General features: G+C 39.3%; 1 protein-coding gene across 1 annotated transcript in view; it reads right to left on the minus strand.

Annotated features, from left to right (window-relative positions):
* ATP8B4 (ATPase phospholipid transporting 8B4 (putative)) overlaps positions 1 to 26,084 on the minus strand; it is a 255,344-nt gene that overhangs the window by 81,102 nt on the left and 148,158 nt on the right. The window contains exons 14-15 of the mRNA XM_060174644.1: positions 16,172 to 16,380; positions 10,436 to 10,479 (exon numbers count right to left, since the gene is read on the minus strand). Of these exons, the coding sequence (XP_060030627.1) occupies positions 10,436 to 10,479; positions 16,172 to 16,380 (253 nt within the window). The remainder of the gene's footprint in view (positions 1 to 10,435; positions 10,480 to 16,171; positions 16,381 to 26,084) is intronic.

Raw genomic sequence — 26,084 nt, forward strand, 5'->3', positions numbered from 1 at the left:
CCCCTTTCTTTTTTTTTTTTTTCTGGAACATATTTCCTGTTTCTTCTTAAGAAGAAAGTCACAGGAGATAAATGTTAAGAACCTTTGTGTCTGAAATATTTGCAGAGGCCTATGCAAGACAGTGGTTTATTTGGAAAGATTTTAAGGAGTACAGTAGGACTGACCATCTGGTGTACGTGGCAAGATATGTATCTGGAAAGAGAGAAAGGGGTCAGGTCCTCCCTCAATGTCCTGCTCTGCCAGAGAACAATTCTTGCACAACTATTAAAGCTCTCTTCTCCCAGTTATGGATGACTTGTCTGTTGCTCTCTAAAAGTGTCTGAAATAACAAAAGCATGACTTTGCAGGCAGGATATAAGTAGGTCAATAAATATTAATTAGACTTTTGATTTATTCATTGTGGCATAAAGTAAGATTTCTTCATATTGATAGGAATCACTGGGGATGGGTGGGAAATGAAAGGAAAATTCCATTTTTAAGGAGAACAGTAGAAACAAAAGCTATACCACTTTGACTTAGGAGGAATTCTAGCCAAAGTGGAGAGAGGAAGAATCGAAGAGGGAAAATAAGAATGGCATCATCTTCCTAGACAATAACTTGGGTCCACCTGCTTATCGGATGTCAGGGTCAGGCAAAAACGAGTAAAGTCATGGGCCCTTTGGAATATAACTAAAATAGACCTACTAGCTTTTTCCAAAACTGAGATCCCTGCAGCAGGGTACCAAAGTAAAAACCCTGGGTTGAGTGTGAGGGTGAATGTTCAGCTTCACGGGGCGAAGAGGAGGGGGGGAATAGGACAAGGTCTTTTGGTGGTAAGAATGGTGTTTATGTACACTCCTATCAATTTTTAGTCATATAAATCACTATTTAATTAATATGAGAGAGGAAAAATTGATTGAATGTCTCAAACTTTTTAAAGCACAGACTAAGTCTTTTTAATACATAGGCTGAGTCTTAGATATGTTGACTCTTAAAAGCTTAGACCAGGGAGAACAGAAGCAACCGGTGGCACAGCTATATGCAAATAATTTCAAAACATGAATTATGGTGATGGTGTGTATGATACAGCAAATCCTAACAAAGGGATATTTCAAAGTTAAGCCAACTGCCAAATAATGTGATTATAATAATAACTATCTATTGAATTCTTAAACTCTAAGATAGCAGGATCCTCCCGCTTCCTCTTTAAAGCCTTTCCCCCAGTCCTGGAACCTGCAGGGTGGGGCTCACTTTCCGGCATGCTTCTCTCAAGTCATACCAAATGATATTGCTTCCACCAATCCCAACCTAATCAACGCAAGGAGTACCACCTCGGCATGCTTTACTTTAGACTGTGTCCAGAGATGTCAGGCATGGAATGTCAACCTTTCACCCTCATTACTCAAGTGAGACCTTTCCTTTCATAGTATCCTCAAATTCCATTCCAGGAGGTTAACTTTCTAACAAAGTCCCAAAACCTAGATATAGACCAGGTCTCATGAGATAGGGCATATGTTCACATGTATCCATAAATTAGGGCAAAATATATACCTGAAAGCAAAAATACACAATAATCTGTAGTGAGTCAGTATCAAGTTCATAATGAAATAGTATCTACTTAGACTTAGATACCCTCCTCACCTACTTCCTATTACAGTTCTCTCACTCTCTCCAAAGCTAACCTCATCAAAGCAAGGACTGCAAAAGCTGAATAAGGACAAGAGTCTGGCATACTTTAACAGTGACTCCTTAGTCATTATCAGGCCACCCTGTCAGCTTGGGCCCTAATCAGGGAGTCCTGAGATTCACAGACTTGATGGGCCTAGACCTCGAATAAATCCCTCTCTCTATTGTTGTTGGTCATTCTTATCAGAAACAACACAGTAGACCCCTTTGTGGGCTCTCATAGGACTTTGCCCTCAACTTGGATCAACAACAGTGGAGAATGTTCCTTCCTCCGAAGGGAGGATGGACAACATACTCTATGCTACACCTGAGGAAGATGAGTCCTGATATTGTGGCAGCTTGGAATGTTCCTACTTATGACCACAGAATGTGAGCTCAGATCTACAGGGATTCAGGGGTCACATAGGCTCCTAAGCTGAATATGGGTCCCAGTTCACATCAAATCGATGGGATTTACAGTCGACAATATTTATACACCTTTCCCATATTTGGGAGCTACTCTCTTCCCTGATCTAGCTTTCTGGTCCTTCTGCCAGCGATGTCATCACCTCCCCAGACAATAATTAGGATCCACCTGCATATCAGATTTCAGGCTCAGGCAAAACAAAACAACAACAACAACAAAACTACTAGTATAGCCACAGGCTCTTAACAATATAACTAAAATATGCCTACTAGCTATCTACAAAATGGAGACCACCCCCCAACTCTTCATCTGCACTATTCCAGCCTTTAGGTCCATGACTGGTCAACTATTTCTTTGGCTTTGTATGTTATCTCTCTTTTCAACCACCAGGTGCCAGATGCTAGCAGGATGCCGACCAGACTTCCCTGGACAGACAACCCCACCAATATGTCCTGGAGCTCCGATTCCCCAGAACCCTTCCTCATTAGGGAAAGAGAAAGACAGACTGGGAGTATGGATCAACCTGTCAATGCCCATGTTCAGTGGGGAAGCAATTACAGAAGCCAGACCTTCAACCTGCTGCATCCTACAATGACCTTGGGTCCATACTCCCAGAGGGTTAAAGAATAGGAAAGCTATCAGGGGAGGGGATGGGATACAGAGTTCTGGTAGTGGGAATTATGTGAAGTTGTACTCCTCTTCTCCTATGGTTTAGTCAATGTTTCCTTTTTGTAAATAAAAAATTAAATTAAAAAAAACTGAGACCCCAAATCTTCATCCACAATATTCCAGCCTTTAGGTTCATGATTAGTCAACAGTTTGTTCTGATTTCTATCTGAACTCTTTTTCAGCCACCAGGTTCCAGATGCTACCGTGATGCTAACCAGACTTTGCTGGGCAGATAACCCCACCAATGTGTCCTGGAGCCCTGCTTCCCCTGACCTCTGCCCAACTAGGGAAAGAGAGAGACAGGCTGGAAGTATGGATTGATTTGTCAATGCCCACGTTCAGTGGGGAAACAATTACAGAAGCCAGACCTTCCACCTTCTGTACCCCATAATGGCCCTGGGCCCATACTCCCAGGGGGATAGAGAATGGGAAAGTTATCAGGGGAGGGGATGGGATATGTAATTCTGGTGGTGGGAAAGGTGTGGAATTGTAACCCTGTTATCCTATGGTCTTGTCAGTGTTTCCACTTTATAAATAAACAATTTAAAAAAAAGAATGGAGAAAGGTAATGCATGAAGTAGCATCAAGAGGATACAGAAAGATCTCAGTTGCTGAAACTTTTGCTAAAGCAAAAGGCTGCTTAAACAAATCTTAGAGGGAAATAACATAGCTTTACTTGCAGCAGTGGTATCATGTTTGAACTAATGGGCAAATCTCTAGCAAGAGATTTCTAGACCTTGTTTGATCCCAGTGTTTCAGAAGACAGGAGTAATAAACAAGGAATTTCAGAGATGAGAGAAATCCAGAAAGCATACCAACTGTGGGGGTGCAGAGAAAACCTTTCCCCAACTCTACTGTGATGCAAAGTTACTGCCAGTTACACCCCAATACCAAGTGCTGAGTCAGATGAGAGAAACTGGAGGACAGCGAAGGAAGGGGCTCAGAGAGACATTCCATGTACCTGGTGACCTGGACACAGCACAGTTGACTAGCAGAAACAAACAGACTTTACGTCAAAACTTCTGAAGAGACAAAAAGTAAATTTATATTTATTTATTTAGCCACCAGGTTATCACTGAAACTCGGTGCTGACACTATGAATCCACCATTCCCAGTGGTCTATTTTATTTTATTTTATTTTATTTCACTTGACAGGAAAGAGAGAAACTGAGAGGTAATGAGAGACAGAGGACAGAGAGCAAGAGAGAAAGACACCTACAGACCTGCTTCACCACATGTGAAACATTCCTCCCTGCAAGTGGGGAGCTGGGACATGAACCTGGATCCTTAAGCACGGTGCTATATGTGCTTAACCTGGTGCACCACTGCCCGCCCCCCCCCCTTTATTGCCACCACCATGGCTATAACTAGGGCTCAATGCCTACAAGATGAATCCACTGCTCCCAGCAGCCATTATTTTTCCTGATTTCTTTTTATTTGCTAGCATAGCAAATAAAACGAGTGGGAAGAGGGAGTCAGAGATGGATAGAAAGAGAGACCTCTGCAGCCCTACTTCACTGCTTGTGTAGTTTCTTCCCTGCAGGTAGGGACTGGAGACTTGAACCCATGTTCTTGAGCATGGTCCCACATACACCGCCACCCAGGGGCTAGAGGTAAATTTTGCAATGGTGTAAAGGCCAATTTACCACAAAAGTATAATGATTACAAATATGTGGGGGTGTGCGTGCATACACATATGTATACATGTGCTCACTCACTGGGAGAAAACACTGGAGAGATATTGATAGAGAGACAAAGATACAGAAAGTCAGAGCACCCAAATATATGAAGCAAGCCTCAATGGAGTTCAAGGGGAAAATAAGTGACAATGCAATAATAGTAGTCCATTTCAATATTCAACTTTCAGCAATGGGTAGAATTGTCAGGAAAAAAAAATCCAGAGAAGCAAAAATATGACACAATACTCTATAGACCAAATGGACTCAATGATCACACCCAGAACATTTTAGTCAAGAGCAAAAAAAGCATACATTCTTCTCAAATGTGCAGAGCACATTCCCCATAGCACATGCTCAGTCATAAACTAAGCGATGATAAATTTAGTAAAAGTAAAGTCAAATCCAAATATATTTTTTGATTACAGTGGAATGAAACCAAGAAATTACTGGCAGAAGTAAAACTGAAAAACTCATAAATATGTAGAAGTTCGACAATACACATTTGAAGAATTATTAGGTAAAAGAAGAAATCAAAAAGGAAATTTGAAAAATAACTTACCAAAATAACAAAATTACTATATATGAAGATATGTAGCAAAGTAATATTAAGAATATGGTTTATAAGCTTGACACCATATGGAAGAGCTATGACAACAGAGGAAGCTCCAATGTTGTGTTCTCTCTCTCTCTTTCTCTCTCTCTCTTCTCTCTCTCTACCTCTCTCTCTCTCTCTACCTCTCCTTCCTCCTCTCCTATTTCTCTCTCCATCCTGCCTCTATCACTGAATGAAAACACCAGCACAGAAGTATTAAAAATGAATATGAGAAGTCATAGCTGTGCTGGAAGTGGGGGAAAAGGAGATATGTATAATTAAATATTTGTTTTAAAATAATAAATATATGTGGTCCAGGAAATGGCTCAGTGGATAAAGCATTAGACTCTCAAGCATGAGGTTCTAGCACATGTACTAGAGTGATGTCTGGTTCTTTCTCTCTCCTCCTATCTTTCTCATTAAGAAATAAATAAAATCTTTAAAAATAATAATAAAAATATCAAGCACCCAGAAGTGGCACATCTTTAGAGCACACACTTTGCCATGTGTGAAGACTTGTGTTCTAGCACCTGACCACCACACTGGAGCACACCCAAAGGGATAGCTCCATGAGAGATGAAGTAGTGCTATGGCATCTCTTCTCTCCCTCTCCCTCTCTGTCTTTCACTCTCTACCCAAGAAAAAACAACTTTTTTTAATTCAAGAAGAACAGCAGAATTATGCAAATGTCCCCAGTAATAACCCTGGCAGCAAAATAAAATAAGTTAATAAAGATAATAAATATCTCCAACATTACATTCCTTTAGAAAAAGAGGAACTGACTAATCCCAGAGTTCGTAAAGGGAAGATTAGAGTAGGAGTAAACAAAGTAATGGGAAAAAAATTAATTTGTTTTTTCAGAAGATCAACAAAATTGATGAACTTTTCACTAGATGAACTAAAAAAAGGGAAGGTACAAATAAATAGGTCAGAAAGGAAATAGAAGACATTATAAGTGATGCCACAGATAGTAAAAGGATTTTAAGAGACTACTATGAACCACAATATGCCAACAAATTGAAAAACCTAGAGTAACTGGATAAATTCCTAGAAGTATACAACCTGCCAAGGCTGAATCATGAAGAAATACAAAATATGAACAAACCTACAACCAGGAAGGAGATTGAATCATTTATCAAAAACCTTCCAACAAAGAAAAGTCCAAGATCATCAGATGGTTTCACTGGTGAATTCTGTAAATGTTTATAAAAGAATTACGTCAATATATCTCAAACTCTTCCAAAAACACACAAACACAAAAAAAAACTAGAGGGGGGAACTCTTCCAAATTTATTTTATGAAGCTAGTATTATCCTGATCCAAAGCCAGGGGGTGGGAACAGGATGCTACAAGAAACCTACAGGCCAATGTCCCTGGTAAATGTACATATAAAAATTCTCAACAAAGTATGAGCAGGTGAAACACAGGAGAACATGAAAAGGAATATATATATATCATGACCAAATGGGGTTTATCTTTGCATAAAAGGTTAGTCAACATATGAAAATCAATAATGAATTTCACATTAATAGAATAAAGGATTCCTAAAAATTACTTGATCTCCAGGGGAGATAGCAGAATAATTATGCAATAGACCTTCCTGTTTGAGACTCAGAAGTCTCAGGTTCAGTTCTCTGGCATTACTATAAACCACAGCTAAGCAGTGCTCTGGTAAATAATAATAACAATAATAACAACAATAATAATGTAATCACTTGACACAACAAACTAGTAGTGGGAGAAGTTACATTAACATAATAAAGGCCATATATGCAAAGTCCATAGCTAACTTCCTCAATAAGGAAAAAAAAAAAAACAGAAATTTTTCCTCTGAAATCAGAAACCGGACAAAGACACCAACTCTTTCCATCTCTATTCAACACATAGCTTTAAGGATGAACCAGTGCAATAGACAAGTAAAAGAAATAAAAATGCATCCAAATTGGAAAAAAGTAAGTATAATTATTTCTGGTTAAGTTGACATGGTTTCAAAAATAGAAGATGACATGCACTTGCACTAGTAAACAAATTCAGCAATGGTGTAAGATATAGAGGGAATTCTGGAGGTGTAGTCATGGAGTAGCATTGACTTCACATCACTCCCCTAGTCAGTTAATAAAGCAATGAAAAATCACCTGAAAACTCAACAAATTACAACTGGGATTTCTTCAGGAACTCTCTTAGCCACAGGTGCATGCAGTCATGTGTGGTCAGTGGATAGAAAAGGGGTAAGGGAGAGAGTGTCAAAGCTTCACGGCAGTTGACACCATGTTGGGAGTTACAAAGCAGAACTCATTGTCAGTGGCAGAAAGGTGGGTCTTAACATGTGAACTTAACATGTTAAGTTAACATGTGAACGAACTCAGGATCAACAGGATACTGGGCAACCCACAGGAACTTACCAGTGTTTAAGGGGGAAAAACCTGGCTTGAGAACTAAAGCCTGGTGGTTTTCTCAAGCCCCAGAATTCAGCTAGGAAATCAAATCCTAGCCAACTTCCAGTGGCATGGTCAAGGCGTAGCAACTGCTGCACTTCACTGATCAATTACTTAAATGAATGAAAAAAAAATCACCTGAAAATTCACCAATTATAACTGTAATGTCTTAAGAAATTCACTGAGCCAGAATGTGCAGATACAGGTGGTCAGTGCGTGGAAAGGGAGTGAGAGTACTACTTGGGCCTCTGCAGCCAGCTGGGAAAACAATCCTGCTTACTCTTTTTAAAAAAAAAAATTTATATATATTTATTTATTTTTCCCTTTTGTTGCCCTTGTTGTTTAACATTGTTGTGGTTATTGATGCCATTGTTGTTGGATAGGACAGAGAGAAATGGAGAGAGGAGGGGAAGACAGAGAAGGGGAGAGAAAAACAGACACCTGCAGACCTGCTTCACTGCCTGTGAAGCTACTCCCCTGTAGGTGAGGAGCCGGGGGCTCCAACCGGGATCTTTATGCCAGTTCTTGCACTTTGCGCCATATGCACATAACCTGCTGCACCACGGCCCAACTCCCAATCCTGCTTAAAAGAAATTCTCCCATGCTATTGCTTCCCAGAGGATGGATGCAAAGCAGGAAGATGCTATATTGACGACACAGGCAATAAGCATACCAGTGGCACATGATAGAATTTCCCCCTACCAGGATATGTAAACATAAATCCAACACTATAACCACAGCAACAGAAGCCACACAAAATGCAGAAGCTGAGAAATTGAGTGATATCTGAAACAAATGTTCAGACAGACCTATTATCTAGAACAACAGAGATAGAATTCAGAAAACTCATTATGGAAGACAATTAAAGAAACCAAACTTAACATATAGACACCAATTCAAGAACTCAATAGATCATCTTATGTTGGTATGCTTCTAATTTCTGCTTATAAGACCTCTGTTTTGATCATAACATTAGGTTCGCTTGTATTATTTACAATGTGGTCTATTTACATAATCACTGTTTTACCTGGGTCCCGCCCTGCCTGCAGGGTATTGATTTAATCCCCACTGGTTAGATGGAAGCTTTCTATGTTCTTTTTGTGCTCTTTTTTTGCTCCGCCCCCTCTCATAGTCATTTCCTTTTGCTTGCCACTTCTGGTGAATAGATGCATAAAAGGCGATGTATCTGATTAATAAACAAGATACTGCTTCCCAGCTCAGCCATGAGTCCCTGGTCGTCTCTCTACCGCCTGTGAAGCTAGCGCAGCCTGGCATATGGCGCCGAACTGGGACTGGCAAATGGTGCCCGAACAGGAACTAGTATATGTTGCCCAACGTGGGGCACGAACCCACAACCCTGAGATTAAGAGTCTCATGATCTACCTACTGAGCTATCATCAACAATCTTACCAAAAAAAAAAAAAAAAAAGCCAAATGGAGCTGCAGAGTGTGAAGGTCACTTTCTATGCAGTTCAGCCCCAGGTGGTAGGCCTAGAAAGTAGACTAAGTTAGGTTGAAAAGAGAATATCAGCACTAGAGGACACAACAATTCTGGAGAGGAATGACTTAGGGGAAAATTTGAAGCACTCTCTGTGAAACAGAAGACTCCATCAGAGAGATGAATGTGAGAGTTACTGCCATCCCAGCAGAAGAAGAGAGGTAGAGAGAAGCAAAGAACATATTCAAAGAAATCCTAACAGAATTTTTTCCAAATCCAGAGAATGTTCAAAATATAGACATTCAGAAAGCTGAAAGAATGCCCAAATTCCTGAATCTGAAATAGCACATACCAATACACATAATAGTAAAACTATCCAAAAGCAAGGACAAAGAAAAATATTGCAAGATGCTAGGGAAAGGAATAAACTGACAAACAGAGGTAGAAACATCAGGCTCTACCATCAGTGGTCACTTCCAATAAGAATGTCATCATAAGACCTCTTGCCGGCCTTTCCAGGACCTTGCCCTCACCATAAAGCAGCGAGTTCAGATGAATAGGAACTTAAAGTTTACATATATGTGTATATATATGTGCCTTGGTTCAGGTAGATGGGGTAAACAGTTCATTTTATTCATAGATTTTTTTTTCTTCAAGAATGGAAGCTACTCTCTGCCCTAATCCAACTTTCTACCCCTTTTCTCTACTCAGATACCATCTTCTCAGACAATATTTTTGTCCAACTCCACGTTAGCCATCAAAGTAAAGCAAGAACTATGTTAGTAGTGGGCTCCTAGGAATATGCTTAAAATGGACTTTCTAGCCAATGTCTATGTCCAACAGAGAAACAATTATAGAAACCAGACCTTCCACCTTCTGCACCCCACAAAGAATTTTGGTCCATACTCCCATTAGGTAGAAATGATAGCAGGTTTTCGGAGTCAGGCGGTAGCACAATGGTTAAGTGCAGGTGGTGCAAAGCACAGGGACCGGTGTAAGGATCCTAGTTCAAGCCCCTGGCTCCCCACCTGCAGAGGAGTTGCTTCACAAGTGGTGAAGTGGGTCTGCGGGTGTCTATCTTTCTATCCCCCTGTCTCCCCCTCCTCTCTCCATTTCTCTCTGTCTTATCCAACAATGAAGACATCAGTAACAACAACCATAATAACCACAATAATAAAACAACAAAGGCAACAAAAAGGGAAAATGAATAAATACATATTTTTAAAAAATTAAAAAAAGAGAGAAATGATACCAGGGAGATGATCAGAGGGTTCTGAATTCCAACTCCATCAGGAACTGGATAGAACAGAGGAAAAAGGGAGTAACATTTGGATGTAGTAATAGGTGTATGTGTGACTTGGAAAGGAAGAAAAGATGGGACCTTAAAAAAGGGGGGGATGGGGGCAAATATGTACAAATGTAGACAGATAATTTATAAATTAATTATCTTGTAGTCTTTAGGGAATTCAGGCATTTTAGAATTCATCATTGCTAGGAAGCATGCATCATTTTTGAAATTGAAGTAAAGATGAGATGTTATCACCTCCACACCTTAGTAATGCCTGCATCCTGAACCAGGTCTTCATGTACTTCACCTGCCAAAACACAAATTGAGAATGAAAAATAAGAGCATAAATCTACATTAACGCATACTTGCTTTTAAAAGTTACCATCTAGTCATTATGAATTTGAAAGCAAACTTCCTCAGAGCATTTTTAAACTGTAATTCCAGACATGGCAATAAACTGATAATCTACCCAAGATGAAACCAAAGTGCTTTAAAATACAATATGCAGTACAGAATGGTGTTTTTCTATAATTTTTACCTTTCTGTTTTCTTATTTGTGATGGTTTTCAATGGGCAAATTTTTCTCTTCCCTTTTTATCTCCACTGTTGGGGAATCCAAAATTACATCCTAGACAAGCCAATTCTCATCAGTGTTGGGAGTTCAATAAGTACCTCTTCACCTTTTCAGGTTTGTGCCAAATACATCAATGTAATCACAAAGTCAAAACCATGTTAATGCTTTCTCTCTGGGACAAAAAGCAAAGCTGTCTACATATTTAAAGATAACTTCTGAGTATAATATGAATAAGTGCTTGTTAGAGATATATTGCAAAATATAGAGTACTTACAGTAGAAAATAAAAACTATTCATAGTCCTACCACCCATAGAGAACTGGTATCTCTAGAGTTATTTGAGGATTAATTAATTGTTTGAGAGAGATTGTGCGTGTGTATTCATGTGTGTGTTTACCTACATCCATACTGCTCATATGTTTCTGAATTCTGCTATTTTTAACCATTTAAAATGTGAGAATTTCTCCTGTCACTGAAAATTCTTCCTGAATTGTCTGAAAAAATTCTGAACCATAACTATTGTATGGTTCTAAAATAGCCCCTGTAACATCTTTTTCCTATCTGAAGACCTTTTAAGACTTTTTAATTTTTGCCAGGCATTTGAAGTTTAACAATCTTTTACAGCAGGATATTTCTTGAAATAATAATAGAAGCTATTTGTGTCAGATTTGCACTGAGCACTGACATAATCAATAATATTTATAGTAAATTAACAAGATGAACACGTTTGTTCCCATTTTATGAATGAGGTAATGGAACAGAATTCAAAGTGGCATAAATACTCTAAAACTAAAAAGTCAGATCAGAATTTCCAGTTTGTGTCCTAAAGTCTAGTAGAGGCACTGTCCTGTATGTCTTGTTTCTTGAGATGTTTCAGCTTTACATCTTCATTGTCATGTAGGTTTCTATGTAGTTGATAAAGATGTCAACTCACTCATGGCTTTGTAAACTCCTTTCTCTTGGAGCTTACTAAAGGCATCCTTCACCTTCTCCACTGCCTTGCTTTTATTTTCACAGGGCAAGAATCGATGACAGCATCGCAGCCTCAGCCTGAGGGTCTTCAGTTTTTCCCCCAGGGAGTTCACATGCTCCTTGATTCTGATCTGGAGTCTACAGCAGCTCTTTGGAAAAACACCACTGTACCTTTTTCCTAGAATATTTATTACCTCTAATACCTCAATTCCCACTATTTATTTACTGAGCTTCTCTGTGAACTATTTAGAAAGAAGCCCATTATTATAATTTTTCAATATTTATTATTTTCATTTATGTTTAAGCTGTTTCCAGGGGTTGACACCCTATGGCATCTCAGTGTTTTAAGATAAATTGTAAGTTATATAAAGAAAAGTAGTTCTTGAGGAGCCAAGCAAAGCTTTCCTTCCAAATCTGACCACACTTTAAAGCTTTTGTGACCTCCTTTTAATTTCTCTTATCCTTCTGCCAGGGAGCTACTGGATTACTACAAAGATTCTTTTTTTAATTAACTTATTATTTTTTTTTTCTTTTAAAGGTTCTTAATGTTCCAATAGCTCACAGGTATTGCTTAGATCTCATATTCCAGGTATTAATTTCTGAAAGTTGTGGCCAGTTTGTTATTTATAATAATCTAAAATTAGTTCTAATAGAACTCAGTTTTAACTAGAAGCAATTTAATTCCTCTGGGAATGTTACACTGTTTGTCTGTCTTCATAGCAGATTTTAATTTTAAATAAGTAAATGGATCTTATTAAAAACAAAAAACAAAAAAAAAAACTAAAAAGTCAGTCTAGTGAATTTTTAACTCATCTCTTTTCATTATACACTGTAATGAACAAAACTGCTCCAGGTCTCTATAATCATAATCAAAACAGCCTGGTACTGGAACAAAAATAGGTACCCAGACCAGTGGAACAGAATTAAAAGCCCAGAACTAAACCCCCACATCTATGGACACCTAATTTTAGATAAAGGGGGCCAAAGTACTAAACAGAGGAAGGAGGCTCTCTTCAATAAATGGTGCTGGGAAAACTGGGTTGAAACATGTAGAAGAATGAAAATGAACCACTTTATCTGATCAGAAACAAAAGTCAACTCCAAATGGATCAAGGAACTGGATGTTAGACTATAAACTTAGAGGAATACATCAAATACTTAGAGGTAAACATTGATGAAACACTTTCCCACCTAAAACTCACATCATCAATGATACAAATCCAAATTGCAAGGAAGACTAACAAAAACAAATCAATGGGACTACATCAAATTGAAGAGCTTCTACACAGTGAAAGAAACCACCACCCAAATGAAGAACCCCCCTCAAAGAATGGGAGAAGATATTTTTTTAATATTTATCTATTTATTTATTCCCTTTTGTTGCCCTTGTTGTTTTACTGTTGTATTTATTATTGTTGTCGTTGTTGTTGGATATGATAGAGAGAAATGGAGAGAGAAAGGGAAGACAGAGTGGGGTAGAGAAAGACAGACACCTGCAGACCTCCTTCACCGCCTGTGAAGCCACCCCCCTGCAGGTGGGGAGCCAGGGGCTCAAACCAAAATCCTTACGCCAGTCCTTGCACTTTGCACCACCTGTGCTTAACCCGCTGCACTACTGCCCGACTACCGGGAGAAGATCTGTATATACCATACATCAGACAAAAAGCTAATAACCAAAATATATAAAGAGCTCAGCAAACTTAACAACAAAAAAGCAAATGACCCCATCCAAAAATGGGCAGAGAATATGAACAGAATATTTACTACAGAAGAGATCCAAAAGGCCAGCAAGCATATGAAAAATTGTTCCAGGTCACTGACTGTCAGACAAATGCAAATAAAGACAACACTGAGATACCACCTCACCCCTGTGAGAATGGCATACATCAAAAAGGACAGCAGCAACAAATGCTGGAGAGGCTGTGGGGACTGAGGAACCTTTCTACACTGCTGGTGAGAATGTAAATTGGTCCAGCCTCTGTGGAGAGCAATCTGGAGAACTCTCACATGGCTAGAAATAGACCTCCCATAAAACCCAGTAATTTCTCTCCTGGGGGATATATCCTAAGGACTCCATAACACGCAACCAAAAAGATATGTCTACACCTATGTTCATAGTAGTAGCACAATTCGTAATAGCTAAAACCTGGAAGCAACCCAGGTGCCCAACAACAGATGAGTGGCTGAGAAAGCTGTGGTATATTTACATAATGGAATACTACGCAGCTATTAAAAACAATGAACCCACTTTCTCTGACCCATTTTGGATGGAGCTAGAAGGAATTATGTTAAGTGAGACAAGTCAGAAAGGCAAAGATGAGTATGGGATGATCCCACTCATAAACAGAAGTTGAAAAAGAAGAACTGAAAGGGAAACTCAAAGCTGGATTTGACTGAGTTTGGAGTAAGGCACCAAAGTAAAAATCTCTGGGTGGAGGGTGAGGGTGGATGTTCAGCTTCACTGGGACACACACACACACACACACACACACAACACAGACCTTTGGTGGTGAAATGGTGTTAGTATACACTCCTGTTAACTTACAGTCTCACAAATAACTATTTGATTAATATGAGGGGAAAAAATGGATTGAATTTCTCAAAGTTTTAGATGCATAGATCATAGGCTAAGTACATGTTCCTTCAATCTAAGCACGTAAAACTTCAAATTGGTAATCAGATTGAATTTTAACAGTGGGCTCAAATTGATAATACATTTCTAATAATGTCCTGTTCTTTCAAATATTAAATCTCCTAAAAGCTTAGACCAGGGAGAACAGAAGCAACTGGTGGCATTACTTTATAAGTCCAGTTCAGACAAAAACTAGTAAAGTCATGGGCCCTATAGAATATACCTAAAACAGACCTACTAGCTTTTTCTAAAATGGAGACCCCAATCTTCATCTGCAATATTCATGCCTTTTGGGTTCATAATTAGTCAACAATTTTTTCTGCTTTATATCTTAACTCTTTTTCAGCCACCAGGTTCCAGATGCTACCATGATGCCAACCTGACTTGCCTGGACAGACAACCCCACCATGTGTCTTGGGGCCCCGCCTCCCCAGGCCCCTGCCCCACTAGGGAAAGAGAGAGACAAGCTGGGAGTATGGATCAACCTGCCAATGCCCATGTTCAGCAGAGAAGCAATTACAGAAGGAAGAACTGTTGTGACCCCAACAGGAGTTTGGGACTATTAGCATATGAATGACATCATCATGAGGTGCTTCAGAGAAGGGAATGTATAAAAGCATGGACTTAGAGCAGGTCACTCTCTTTGGCTGCTGCTTCTTCTCCTGGTCAGAAGCATCTCAGTGGAGACACTCCAGGTATCCGCCATGGCTGCTTCTCCTGGGAACTGAACACATGTGACTCTACTAGCTGGTAAACTTTTATACCCCTCTACAGCCATGAGCAACCTATACCTCAGATGATAACTGTTTATCTTATGGGACTAAACTGTTGATAACTATACTCAGATTTTATGGACCTAGTGTACTCTTAACTCCTGATCATAACTGCTTATTTTGCCTTTTACCCAGTTCACCCTAATAAAACCTTGTATTGTTTAAACCCGTTCCCAGCTCCCCTCTGTGAATCCTTGAGCTCCAAAGTCCTAAACCCCATTTAAGTCTCAAGTTACAATAAGACCTTCTACTTTCTGCACCCCACAATAATCCTGGGTCCATACTCAGAGGGATAAAGAATAGGGAAGCTATCAAAGAAGGGGATTGGATATGGAGCTCTGGGATGAGCATTCTATGGAAATGTACCCCTCTTATCCTATAGTCTTGTCAATATATCCATTTTATAAATCAAAATTAAAAAAAAACAACCAGGAAAGCTATCAAGGAGAGGATGGGATACGTAATTCTGGTGGTGGGAATCGTGTAGAATTGTACCGCTCTTGTCCTATGGTCTTGTCAATATTTCCATTTTATAAATAAAATTATATGAATTATTTAAAAAATGAATTTAGGGCTGGGCAATGGTGCACCCAATTGACTGTATATGTTACCATGTGCAAGGACTCAAGGCCCCAACTGCAGGAGGGAAACTTCATGGGTGGTGAAGTAGGTCTACCAGTGGCTCTTTTTCTCTTCCTCTCTGTCTATGTCCACCCCTCTCAATTTCCCTCTGTCTTATCTAATAAAAAAAAAAGAAGAAGAAGGAGAAAAAAGAAAGAAATGCTTGTCAGGAGAGGTGGATTAGTCGTGCAGGCACTGACCCCCAGCAACAATGTTGGTGGCAAAAAATAAATAAAGAAATCAGTGGTCTGGGAAGTGGCACAGTGGATGAAGCACTGGACTCTCAAGCATGAGGTCCTGGGTTCAATCCCTGGATGCAGCACAGAGTGACGTCTGATTCTTTCTCTCTATCCTCATTAATAAATAAACAAAAATATTGGTAAACATCTTTTTAAGAGAAAGAAAGGAAAAGGAACAAATTGGCTTACCATAGATTTTCCCATTAATGGAACATTTTTTAAAAGTCATGATGTTTTGAGTGAGGGTGCCTGTTTTGTCAGAGAAGATATATTCAATCTGGCCCAGTTCCTCATTGAGTGTGGTCGTCCGAGCTTCAGCAGGTGTTGCTTTTCCAGAGTAATACATTTTCCGGTCCCAGTTTATAAAATAACTGTGTCCCAGGCGAATTACTTCCACACTTTCATCCATTTAAGTAGGAAAAAAAGAAAGAAGGAAGAAAGTATGCCATTAATTTCAGAACATATAGAGCTTTGCCAAAATAACAAGGCTGCTAAAGTCTTCAGAGTTTACAAGAAAATGTGTTCTGTCCCTAGGTCCGAGTGACCTTCAAAAGGACCTCAGAAGTTTGCTCCTAAACCTTTTTTTTTTTTTATGTTTAGGGTTTCTTTTTTTTTTCTTCAAATTTTCATTTATAAAAAGGAAACACTGACAAAACCATAGGTTAAGAGGGGGTACAACTCCATACAATTCTCACCATTGGAACTCCATATCCCAATCCCTCCCAATAGCTTTCCTATTCTCTAACCCTCTGGGAATATGGACCCAGGGTCATTATGAGGTGCAGAAGGAGGAAGGTCTGGCTTCTGTAATTGCTTCCCCACTGAACAAGGGCATTGACAGGTTGATTCATATTCCCACTCTGTCTCTCTCTTTCCCTAGTGGGGCAGGGCTCTGGGGAAGTGGGGCTCCAGGATACACTGAATGCCCAGGGAAGGGTGGCTGGCATCCTGGCAGCATCTGGAAACTGGTGGCTGAAAAAACAGTTAACATACTGACTAATCAACAAATTGTTGACTAATCATGAACCTAAAGGCTAGAATATTGCAGATGAATATTTGGGGTCTCCATTTTGAAGATAGCTAGTAGGCCTATTTTAGTTATATTCTGAAGGGCCCCATGACTATACTAGTTTTTTTTCCTGAGCCTAACATCTGATACGCAGGTGGACCCAAATTGCTGTCTGGGGAGATGGTGTCATGGCTGGAAAAAGGGGTAGAAAGCTGCATCAGGGAAGAGAGTAGCTCCCAAATATGGGAAAGATGTATAAATACTGTAGACTGTAAACCCCATCAATTTGATGTGATCTGGGGCCCATATTCACTTTAGGAGCCTATGTGACCTCTGCATCCCCGTAGATCTGAGCTCGCATTCTGTGGTCATGAGTAGGAACATTCCAAGCTGCCCCAGTTTCAGGACCCATCTTCCTCAGGTGGTAGATAGAGTATGTTGTCGAGCCTCCCTTCTTTTTATGTTACTTTCTGACAGCACCATGAGACAGTAGGTTGACTTTGCATAAAGCTATAAGGAATGTGCCACAGTTCTCTACTTAAACAGGCCTGGGGAGATTCCTGTGTGGTACATTAGATGGCATCTCTCCTACATTTTAGGGAAAACTACTATTAAAAACTGTTTGTCAGTGGTGCCCAGTGAAATAGCTCAGATGGTGAACCACATGACTGAAGCTTCTGTTCTAATGCTCTTACTTCTCTCTCTGTCTCATGTGAACTGGAGAGAATTAACCTCGAAATATAGATGCTTGTCAGATGTCTCATGCAAGAAGTGTTCTCTGCCATGCATGACTGGTGTGACTTCACTTTGATAAAAGAGGTAGAAAGCAGAATCTCTGTGAGGCACTAAGCAAACCATGTATAGATCCTGAGTGAAAGCAGTACAGTGTTATTATGTTACTCTGTCTTCTTCCCATGAAAAGAGCATTGTTTCATAATCTACTAGTGATTTATGACATTCCAATTCCAGAAGTGAGATTTCCATGGCCAAATGCATGAATCATCTCATTCAAAAACATTAGCATTTATACTGGACCAGGCACAGTACCTTACCTCCTATGGGCAGTCTTTGCTGTTAAATGAGTAAGTACAACCTCTTTGCCTCAGTTTCAATAGGAAGAACATTAACACTGAGAGAGGTTAAGTAACCAGTCTATGTTTATGCAAGTAATAAACTTTAAAAAAAGTAATATAGAGTATAACTTAAAAATAATATAGAGTCTAGACTAAAATGCAGCCAGTGTGGATCTACCTGTCAAAAGAAGGTGCTGGGAGAGATGTGTGAAGACCCAGGCTTCAACTCCCTCGTTCCCACCTACAAAGCATGAAGTTTCATAAGCAGGGAGCAATGGTACGGGTATCTCCCCTTTTTCTCTCCCTATGTCTCCCCCTCTCACTTTTTCTGTCTCATATCCTGTATCAAAAAGAAAGAACAAGAAGGGGGGAAAAAAGTCCCCCGGAAAAGGTGGAGTACTAACTACAAATCACTTGAAGTTTTAGTTTATCTGGAAGTGACTCCCAGAAATGACAAAACAAAATGAATAGAAAATAGTTTGTTTCTTCCTTGTTTCTGTATGAACCAAAAGGAATCACTTTCAATGAGTTCGAATCTTTAAATCTTAAAATAGCCTGTAGAGAGGAAGGGTATCCTTTTTGTTTGGGAAAAGAGCATTTAAGAAATCCACAGTGGAACATTCAGCCTTTTTTGTGTTATGATAGCAGAGAAAGAGACAAATGTTCAGAGCTGGCACAATCCGATTTCTTAGTGTTTTCCTCCTGAACCCTCAAAAACCAGGCTTAGGATTCCATCCTTTCTATAGCAACATAAGCAACGTGGAAATAAGTTCCTGTTGCTTTTGGGATGTTGAGAGTTGGGGGGGGGGGCGTATACAATAACTGTGTCTCTTAAGATGACGTATTAAAAAACTGTAACTGGGTTTGTATTAACATTAGAGATAAACAAATTGACAACATAGAAATATCTGACTGATTTTGGAAGCTACTCTCTTCCTTAATACAGCTTTGTGGTCTTTTTTCCAACTATGACACCATCCCCCCAGACAATAGCTTAGGTCACCTGCATATTAGATGTCAGGCCCAGGCAAAAACTAATAAAGTCATGGGCCCCTTAGAATATACCTAAAATAGACCTACTAGATTTTTCCAAAAGAGAGACCCTAAATCTTCATCCATAATATTCCTTCAATGTGAAGGTTTTCCAATATTTGGAAAATTGCCTCTATAGAAGTAATTAATGTTAATGTGATCATTAAGGTAAAACCCTAGTTGGATAGGACTGGCATCCTTATAAAAAGAGGAGGAGACACTGAAGTGTGCACACACACAAGGAAATGATCTTAGAAAAAGCTAATGACACCAATTAATTAATAAGCTAATTACAATAAGGTAGCTGTCTGTAAACCAAGAAGAAAAAATTCTCATCACACACCAAAACTGCTTATCTTGACAGTGAACTTCTGGTCTCCAGAGGTATGAGGATATAAATTTCTATTGTTTAAACCGTCCCCCTCCCAGAAAAATTATTAAAAGTCTGCACTTCTGTTGTTGAGAGGAAAATGGCACAACTTATTTCATTTTATTATTTTATTGGGGCGAGGGGTTAATGGTTTATAGTAGCTGTTGATACAAGCATACACTTTCTCATGTCCCTGTGACAGGTTTCTGTGTTTTTTTTTTTACCTATTCAAAAAATTAATGGAAGTTTTTATATTAGGTCTTCGTCCCTCTGAACAGAAATAGCTAGCATTTCTCTGGTTCTAAGATTATAGGATGTAGCAACCTGAAATTCTTTTATTTTTATTTATTTAAGAAAGGATCAATTAACAAAACCATAGGGTAGGAGGGGCACAACTCCACACAATTCGCACCACCCAATCTCCATAACCCACCCCCTCCCCTGATAGCTTTCCCATTCTCTATCTCTCTGGGAGCATGGACCCAGGGTCATTGAGGGTTGCAGAAGGTAGAAGGTCTGGCTTCTGTAGTTGCTTCCCCGCTGAACATGGACGTTGACTGGTTGGTCCATACTCCCAGTCTGCCTCTCTCTTTCCCTAGTAGGGTGTGTCTCTGGGGAAGCTGAGCTCCAGGACATATTGGTGGGGTCTTCAATCCAGGGAAGCCTGGCCAGCATCCTGATGGCATCTGGAACCCAAGTAATAAAGCTGAAGGGTTGAGTCTCTGGACACAGTCTGAGGTGAAGCATGTTGAGGTGGCAATTGTTGCGTTGGTTAGGTTGTGATCGACGGATGCAATATTATTTGGTATGGATTGGGAGAGGCATACGGGAAAGTGGGCCCTATCCAAGGGTTCCAGGACTGGGGGAAGTAGGGGCTCTATAGTGGAGATGTGAGGTTCCTGCTGTCTTAGGGTTCAAAAAGACAATCGATAGTTAATGTTATCATCACATTATTTGGTAATTGGGTTAACTATGAAAAGTCCTTTTGTTATGGTTTGCTGTACAGTATCCAGTATCTTGTATATAGCTGTGCTATTGGTTGCTTCTAATCTACTTGGTCTAGGCTTTTGAGAGAGTCCGTATATCAAATACACAGCCTATATATTGAAAGGATTCAGTTTGTCTTTTGAAAAACTTTGAGACATACAATTGATTTCCCCCCTCTCATATTAATTAACTAGTGATTTACATGTCTACATTTTGCTAGGAGTGTACATAAACACCATTCCCACCACCAAAAGACTGTGACCCATCCCTCCCACCCACACCCACCCGCCACTGTCCCAGGAAGCTGCATGTCTACCCCTCACCACAGGGTTTTACTTTGGTGCCCTACTTACAATTTGGTCAGGTGCTGCTTTTAGTTTCCCTTTCAGATCTTCTTAGTCAACTTCTGTTGACGAGTGAGATCATCCCATACTCATCTTTATCTTTCTGACTTAGCTCACTTAACATAATTCCTTCTAGCTCTGTCCAAGATGGGTCAGAGAAGGTGGGTTCATTGTTCTTGATAGCTGCATAGTATTCCATTGTGTATATATACCACAGCTTTCTCAGCCACTCATCTGTTGTTGGGCACCTGGGTTGCTTCCAGGTTTTAGCTATTATGAATTGTGCTGCTATGAACATAGGAGTACACACCTCTTTTTGGTAGGGTGTTATGGAGTCCTTGGGATATAACCCCAGGAGAGGAATTACTGGATCATATGGAAGGTCCATGTCGAGCCTTCTGAGAGTTTTCCAGACTGCTCTCCACAGAGGCTGTACCAATTTACATTCCCACCAGCAATGTAAAAGGGTTCCTCTGTCCCCACATCCTCTCCAGCATTTGTTGCTGCTGTCCTTTTTGATGTATGCCATTCTTACAGGAGTGAGGTGGTATCTTAGTGTTGTCTTAATTTGCATTTCTCTGACAATCAGTGACCTATAGCAGTTTTTCATATGTTTCTTAGCCTTTTGGATCTCCTCTGAGGTGAATGTCTTCTTCATATCCTCTGCCCATTTTTGGATGGGGTCATTTGCTTTTTTGGTGCTAAGTTTGCTGAGCTCTTTATATATTTTGGTGATTAGTTTCTTGTCTGATGTATGGCATGTGAAGATCTTCTCCCATTGTGAGGGGTCTCTCTGTTTGTTTAATAGTTCCTTTGAATGTGCAGAAGCTTTTCAATTTGATGTAGTCCCATTGGTTTGTTTCTGCTTTAGTCTTCCTTGCAATTGGGTTGTATTCATCAAAGATGTCCTTGAGGTGTAGTTGGGAAAGTGTTTTACCAATGTTTTCCTCTAATGATTGTTTCTGGTGTGACATCTAGGTCTTTGATCCATTTGGAGTTGATTTTTGTTTCTGGTGAGATAAAGTGGTTCAATTTCATTCTTCTGCAAGTTACAACCCAGTTTTCACAGAACCATTTATTGAAGAGAGCCTCCTTTTTCCATTTAATCCTTTGGGCCCCCTTATCCCCATAGGTGTGGGGATTTATTTCTGGGCTTTCAATTCTGTTCCACTGGTCTGTGTGCCTATTTTTGTTCCAGTACCATGCTGTTTTGATGATGATGGCTTTATAATATAGTTTAAGGTCTGGGAGTGTGATGCCTCCATTTCTGTTTCTTTTCCTCAAGATGGTTTTGGCAATTCTAGGTGTTTTCAGGTTCCAGATAAATGATTGTAGTGTTTGTTCTATTCTCTTAAAGAAGCTTGGTGGAACTTTGATGGGTATTGCATTAAATTTGTATATGGCTCTGGGGAGAATATTCATTTTGATGATATTTATTCTTCCAATCCATGAGCATGGGATATCTTTCCATTTCTTGGTATCAGTTTCTATTTCCTTGAGTAGCGACTCATAGTTTTCAGCATACAAGTCTTTCATTTCTTTGGTCAACTTTATTCCTAGGTATTTGATTGATTTTGCTGAGACAGTAAATGGGAGTGATTTCTTGATGTCTTCTTCAGATTTAGTGTTTGCATAAAGAAATGCCACTGATTTTTGTACATTGATTTTGTAGCCTGATACCTTGCTATATTGCCTAATAACTTCCAGTAATTTTCTGCTGGATTCTTTAGGTCTTTCTATGTATACTATCATATCATCTGCAAATAGTGAGAGCTTGACTTCTTCCCTTCCAATCTGTATTCCTTTGATTTCTTTCTCTGGCCTGATTGCTATGGCAAGAACTTCCAATACTATGTTGAAGAGTAATGGTGACAGTGGACAGCCCTGTCTAGTCCCCGATCTGAGGGGGAATGCTTTCAGCTTCTGTCCATTGAGTATGATGTTGGCTGTAGGATTGCTATATATAGATTCCACTATCTTGAGGAATTTCCCATCTATTCCCATTTTTTGTAGAGTTTTGAGCATGAATGGGTGTTGGATCTTGTCAAAGGCTTTCTCTGCATCTACTGAGATAATCATGTGGTTTTTGGCTTTGCTTTTATTGATGTGGTGAATGAGATTGATTGACTTATGGATGTTGTACCAGCCTTGCATTCCTGGGATGAATCCCACTTGGCCGTGATGAACAATCTTTTTGATATGTTGCTGTATCCGGTTGTCCAAGATCTTGTTTAATATTTTGGCATCTATGTTCATCAGAGATATTGGTCTGTAGTTTTCCTTTGTTGTTGTGTCCCTATCTGCTTTTGGTATCAGGGTGATGTTGGCTTCATAGAAGGTGGAAGGGAGTATTCCTGTTTCTTCAATCTTATGGAATAGCTTAAGAAGTATGGGTATTAACTGTTTCCTGAAAGTTTTGTAGAATTCGTTTGTGAAGCCATCTGGTCCAGGACTTTTGTTGTTGGGGAGATTCTTAATAACGGTTTCAATTTCTTTGTCTGTGATTGGTGCATTTAGATTTTGTAGTTCTTCTTGGTTCAGTTTTAGAAGGGCATATGTTTCTAGGAATTGTTCCATTTCTTCCAGATTCTCTAGCTTGGTGGCATATAGTTCTTCATAGATGTTTTGCAGGATTCTCTGGATTTCTGTGGTGTCAGTTGTGATATCTCCTCCATTGTTTACAATTTAATTAATTTGAGTCTTCTCTCTTTTTTGTTTGGTGAGTCTGGCTAGGGGTTTGTCAATTTTGTTCAATCTTTCAAAGAACCAACATTTGGCTTCATTGATCTTTTGTATGGTTCTTTTATTTTCGATGTTGTTTATTTCTGCTCTAACTTTAGTGATTTCTGTCCTTCTGGTTGCTTTAGGGTTCCTTTGTTCCTCTTCCTCTAAGTCCTTGAGGTGTGTAGTAAGATCGTTCATTTGAGCTTCTTCTTGGTGTTTAGTATGTAATTGTATGGCTATAAGTTTCCCTCTCAGTACTGCTTTAGCTGTGTCCCAAATATTTTGATAGGTGTGTCTTCATTTTCATTAGTTTCCAGGAACATTTGAATTTCCTGCTTGAGTGAGTCTCTGACCCAGTGGTTCTTAAGGAGTATGTTGTTTAGTTTCCAAATTCTGTGACTTTTAATAATTTTCTGTTTGTTGTTAAATGTTAGTTTTACTCCACTGTGGTCTGAGAAGATACTTGGGATGATTTCAATGCTCTTGAATTTACTGATGCTGTCTTTGTGGCCTAACATGTGGTCTATCCTTGAGTATGTGTTATGTGGATTTGAAAAGAAGGTGTATTCTAGTTTTTTGGGGTGGAGGAGTCTGAAAATGTCCAAGAGGTCTAGTCTGTCAATCTCTTCATTCAATTCTCTTGTATGTTTATTGGTTCTCTGCTTTGTTGATCTAAGTGTGAGAGTGGGGTATTGAAGTCTCCCACTATTATTGTATTACTATTGATGTATTTTTGAAATTCTTTCAGTAGGTGCATAATGTATTTAGATGGTCCCCCATTGGGTGCATAGATGTTAATAATTGTTAAGTCTTCTTGGCTGATTGATCCTCTAATCATTATGTAATGTCCTTGCCTATCTTTTATTACTTTATTTAATTTAAAATCTATCGTGTCTGAGATGAGAATGGCTGTTCCTGCCCTTTTTTGTGGTCCGTTAGCCTGTATGATAGTTTTCCATCCTTTCACTTTAAGTCTGTGACAGATGGGATTCTTGCAAGCAGCAAATGGTTGGGTTATGTTTTCTGATCCATCCCCCCACCCTGTGCCTTTTGATGGGTGAATTTAAGCCATTGATGTTTATTGATATTATGGATTTAATGTATTGTAGTGCCATTATTCAAAAAAAAATTTGTTTGCTCTGATATATTGCCAGTATTATATTGATATTCTTGTTTATAAAAGGTCTTTTAGAACCTCTTTCAGGGCCGGCTTGGTGATGGTTGCCTCCTTTAACTGTTGTTTGTCTAAGAAGGTTTTGATCCCTCCATCTAGTTTGAATGAAAGTCTAGCAGGATATATTATCCTTGGTTTTCATTCAGGGCTTGATAGATATCTTGCCATTCCCTTCTGGCTTTTAGAGTTTGAGTGGAGAAGTCTGCAGATAATCTTATGGGTTCTCCCTTGTATGTGACTTTTTGTTTCTCTCTTGCAGCCTTTAGGATCCTTTCTTTATCCTTACTTCTTCTCATTGTGACTATGATGTGTCTTGGTGTCTTCAGGTCTGGGTTGATTCTGTTTGGAACTCTCTGGGCCTCTTGAATCTTGATGTCCTTTCTGTTATTCAGGTCTGGGAAGTTGTCTTCTATTATTTCCTCTAGAATGTTTACTTCCCCTTCCTCTCTTTCTTCCTCTGGCAGGCCAATTATACGAATGTTACTTCTTTTGAGATCATCCCATATGTCTCTGTTGTTGTTTTCAGTGTCTCTCAATCTCTTTTTAAGCTCTCTCACCTCTTTCTTTGTTTTCTCTAACTCATCCTCTGTCTGTTTTCTGTTTCTGTTTTCTGCTTCTGTTAGTCTGCTTTCCCTTGCCTCAGCTTCTTTCTTCATTACAGCTATTTCAGCTTTCAGTTCTCTAATTGCCTCAAGATAATCAGTATTTTCCTTGGGGGTCTCAACTCTTGTTTCCCTAATACTGCCATTCCTTTCCTCCAATGTTGTTTTCATTTCTGTGATTAATAAGTTTATTATTGCTTGCATACTTTTCTTATCTATGGTTACTTCTGGCTGATTTGTAGTTTCTTCTGGGCTCTTGTCTTCATTCATTGGAATAGCAGTTTTATTTGTTTTTGATCTACCCATTTTTTTGATTTATGTGTTTCTTTTTTTATGCTCTGTTGTTCCTCAGTTGTTGTGTCTTGAGTACAAGTAACACTGTACTAAATACTTTTATGACAATTGCACTCACCAACCTCAGGAATTACAGTAGCAACTGAAGCAAGTATTGAAGTAGTTTAATCGTTACCAGTTAGCCAAACAATTTTTCCAGTCCATTAAAAAAATAGTAACCAAATCCCAGTGAAGAAAGAGAAAAGAAAGGATAGCAAGAATAGACAGCTATGCAAATCTACTATCCACTGTATATTCTAGGGGTAACAAGAGGGGAAAGGGAACTAGAGCAGAGATACACACATAGAGAGTCCACTCTGAGTCAGATTTATTCCCCAAAATAATTCACAAATTCAGAAAGGCAAAGAAGAAGGAAGAAGTGTATGACAAGATTAAAAAAAGAGAGAGAGAGAGAGAAGAGAGAGAAAAGGGAAAAGATAATAAAAAGAGCTGT

The sequence above is a fragment of the Erinaceus europaeus genome, chromosome 16, assembly GCF_950295315.1.
Source record: "Erinaceus europaeus chromosome 16, mEriEur2.1, whole genome shotgun sequence".
In the NCBI taxonomy this organism is placed as follows: domain Eukaryota; kingdom Metazoa; phylum Chordata; class Mammalia; order Eulipotyphla; family Erinaceidae; genus Erinaceus; species Erinaceus europaeus.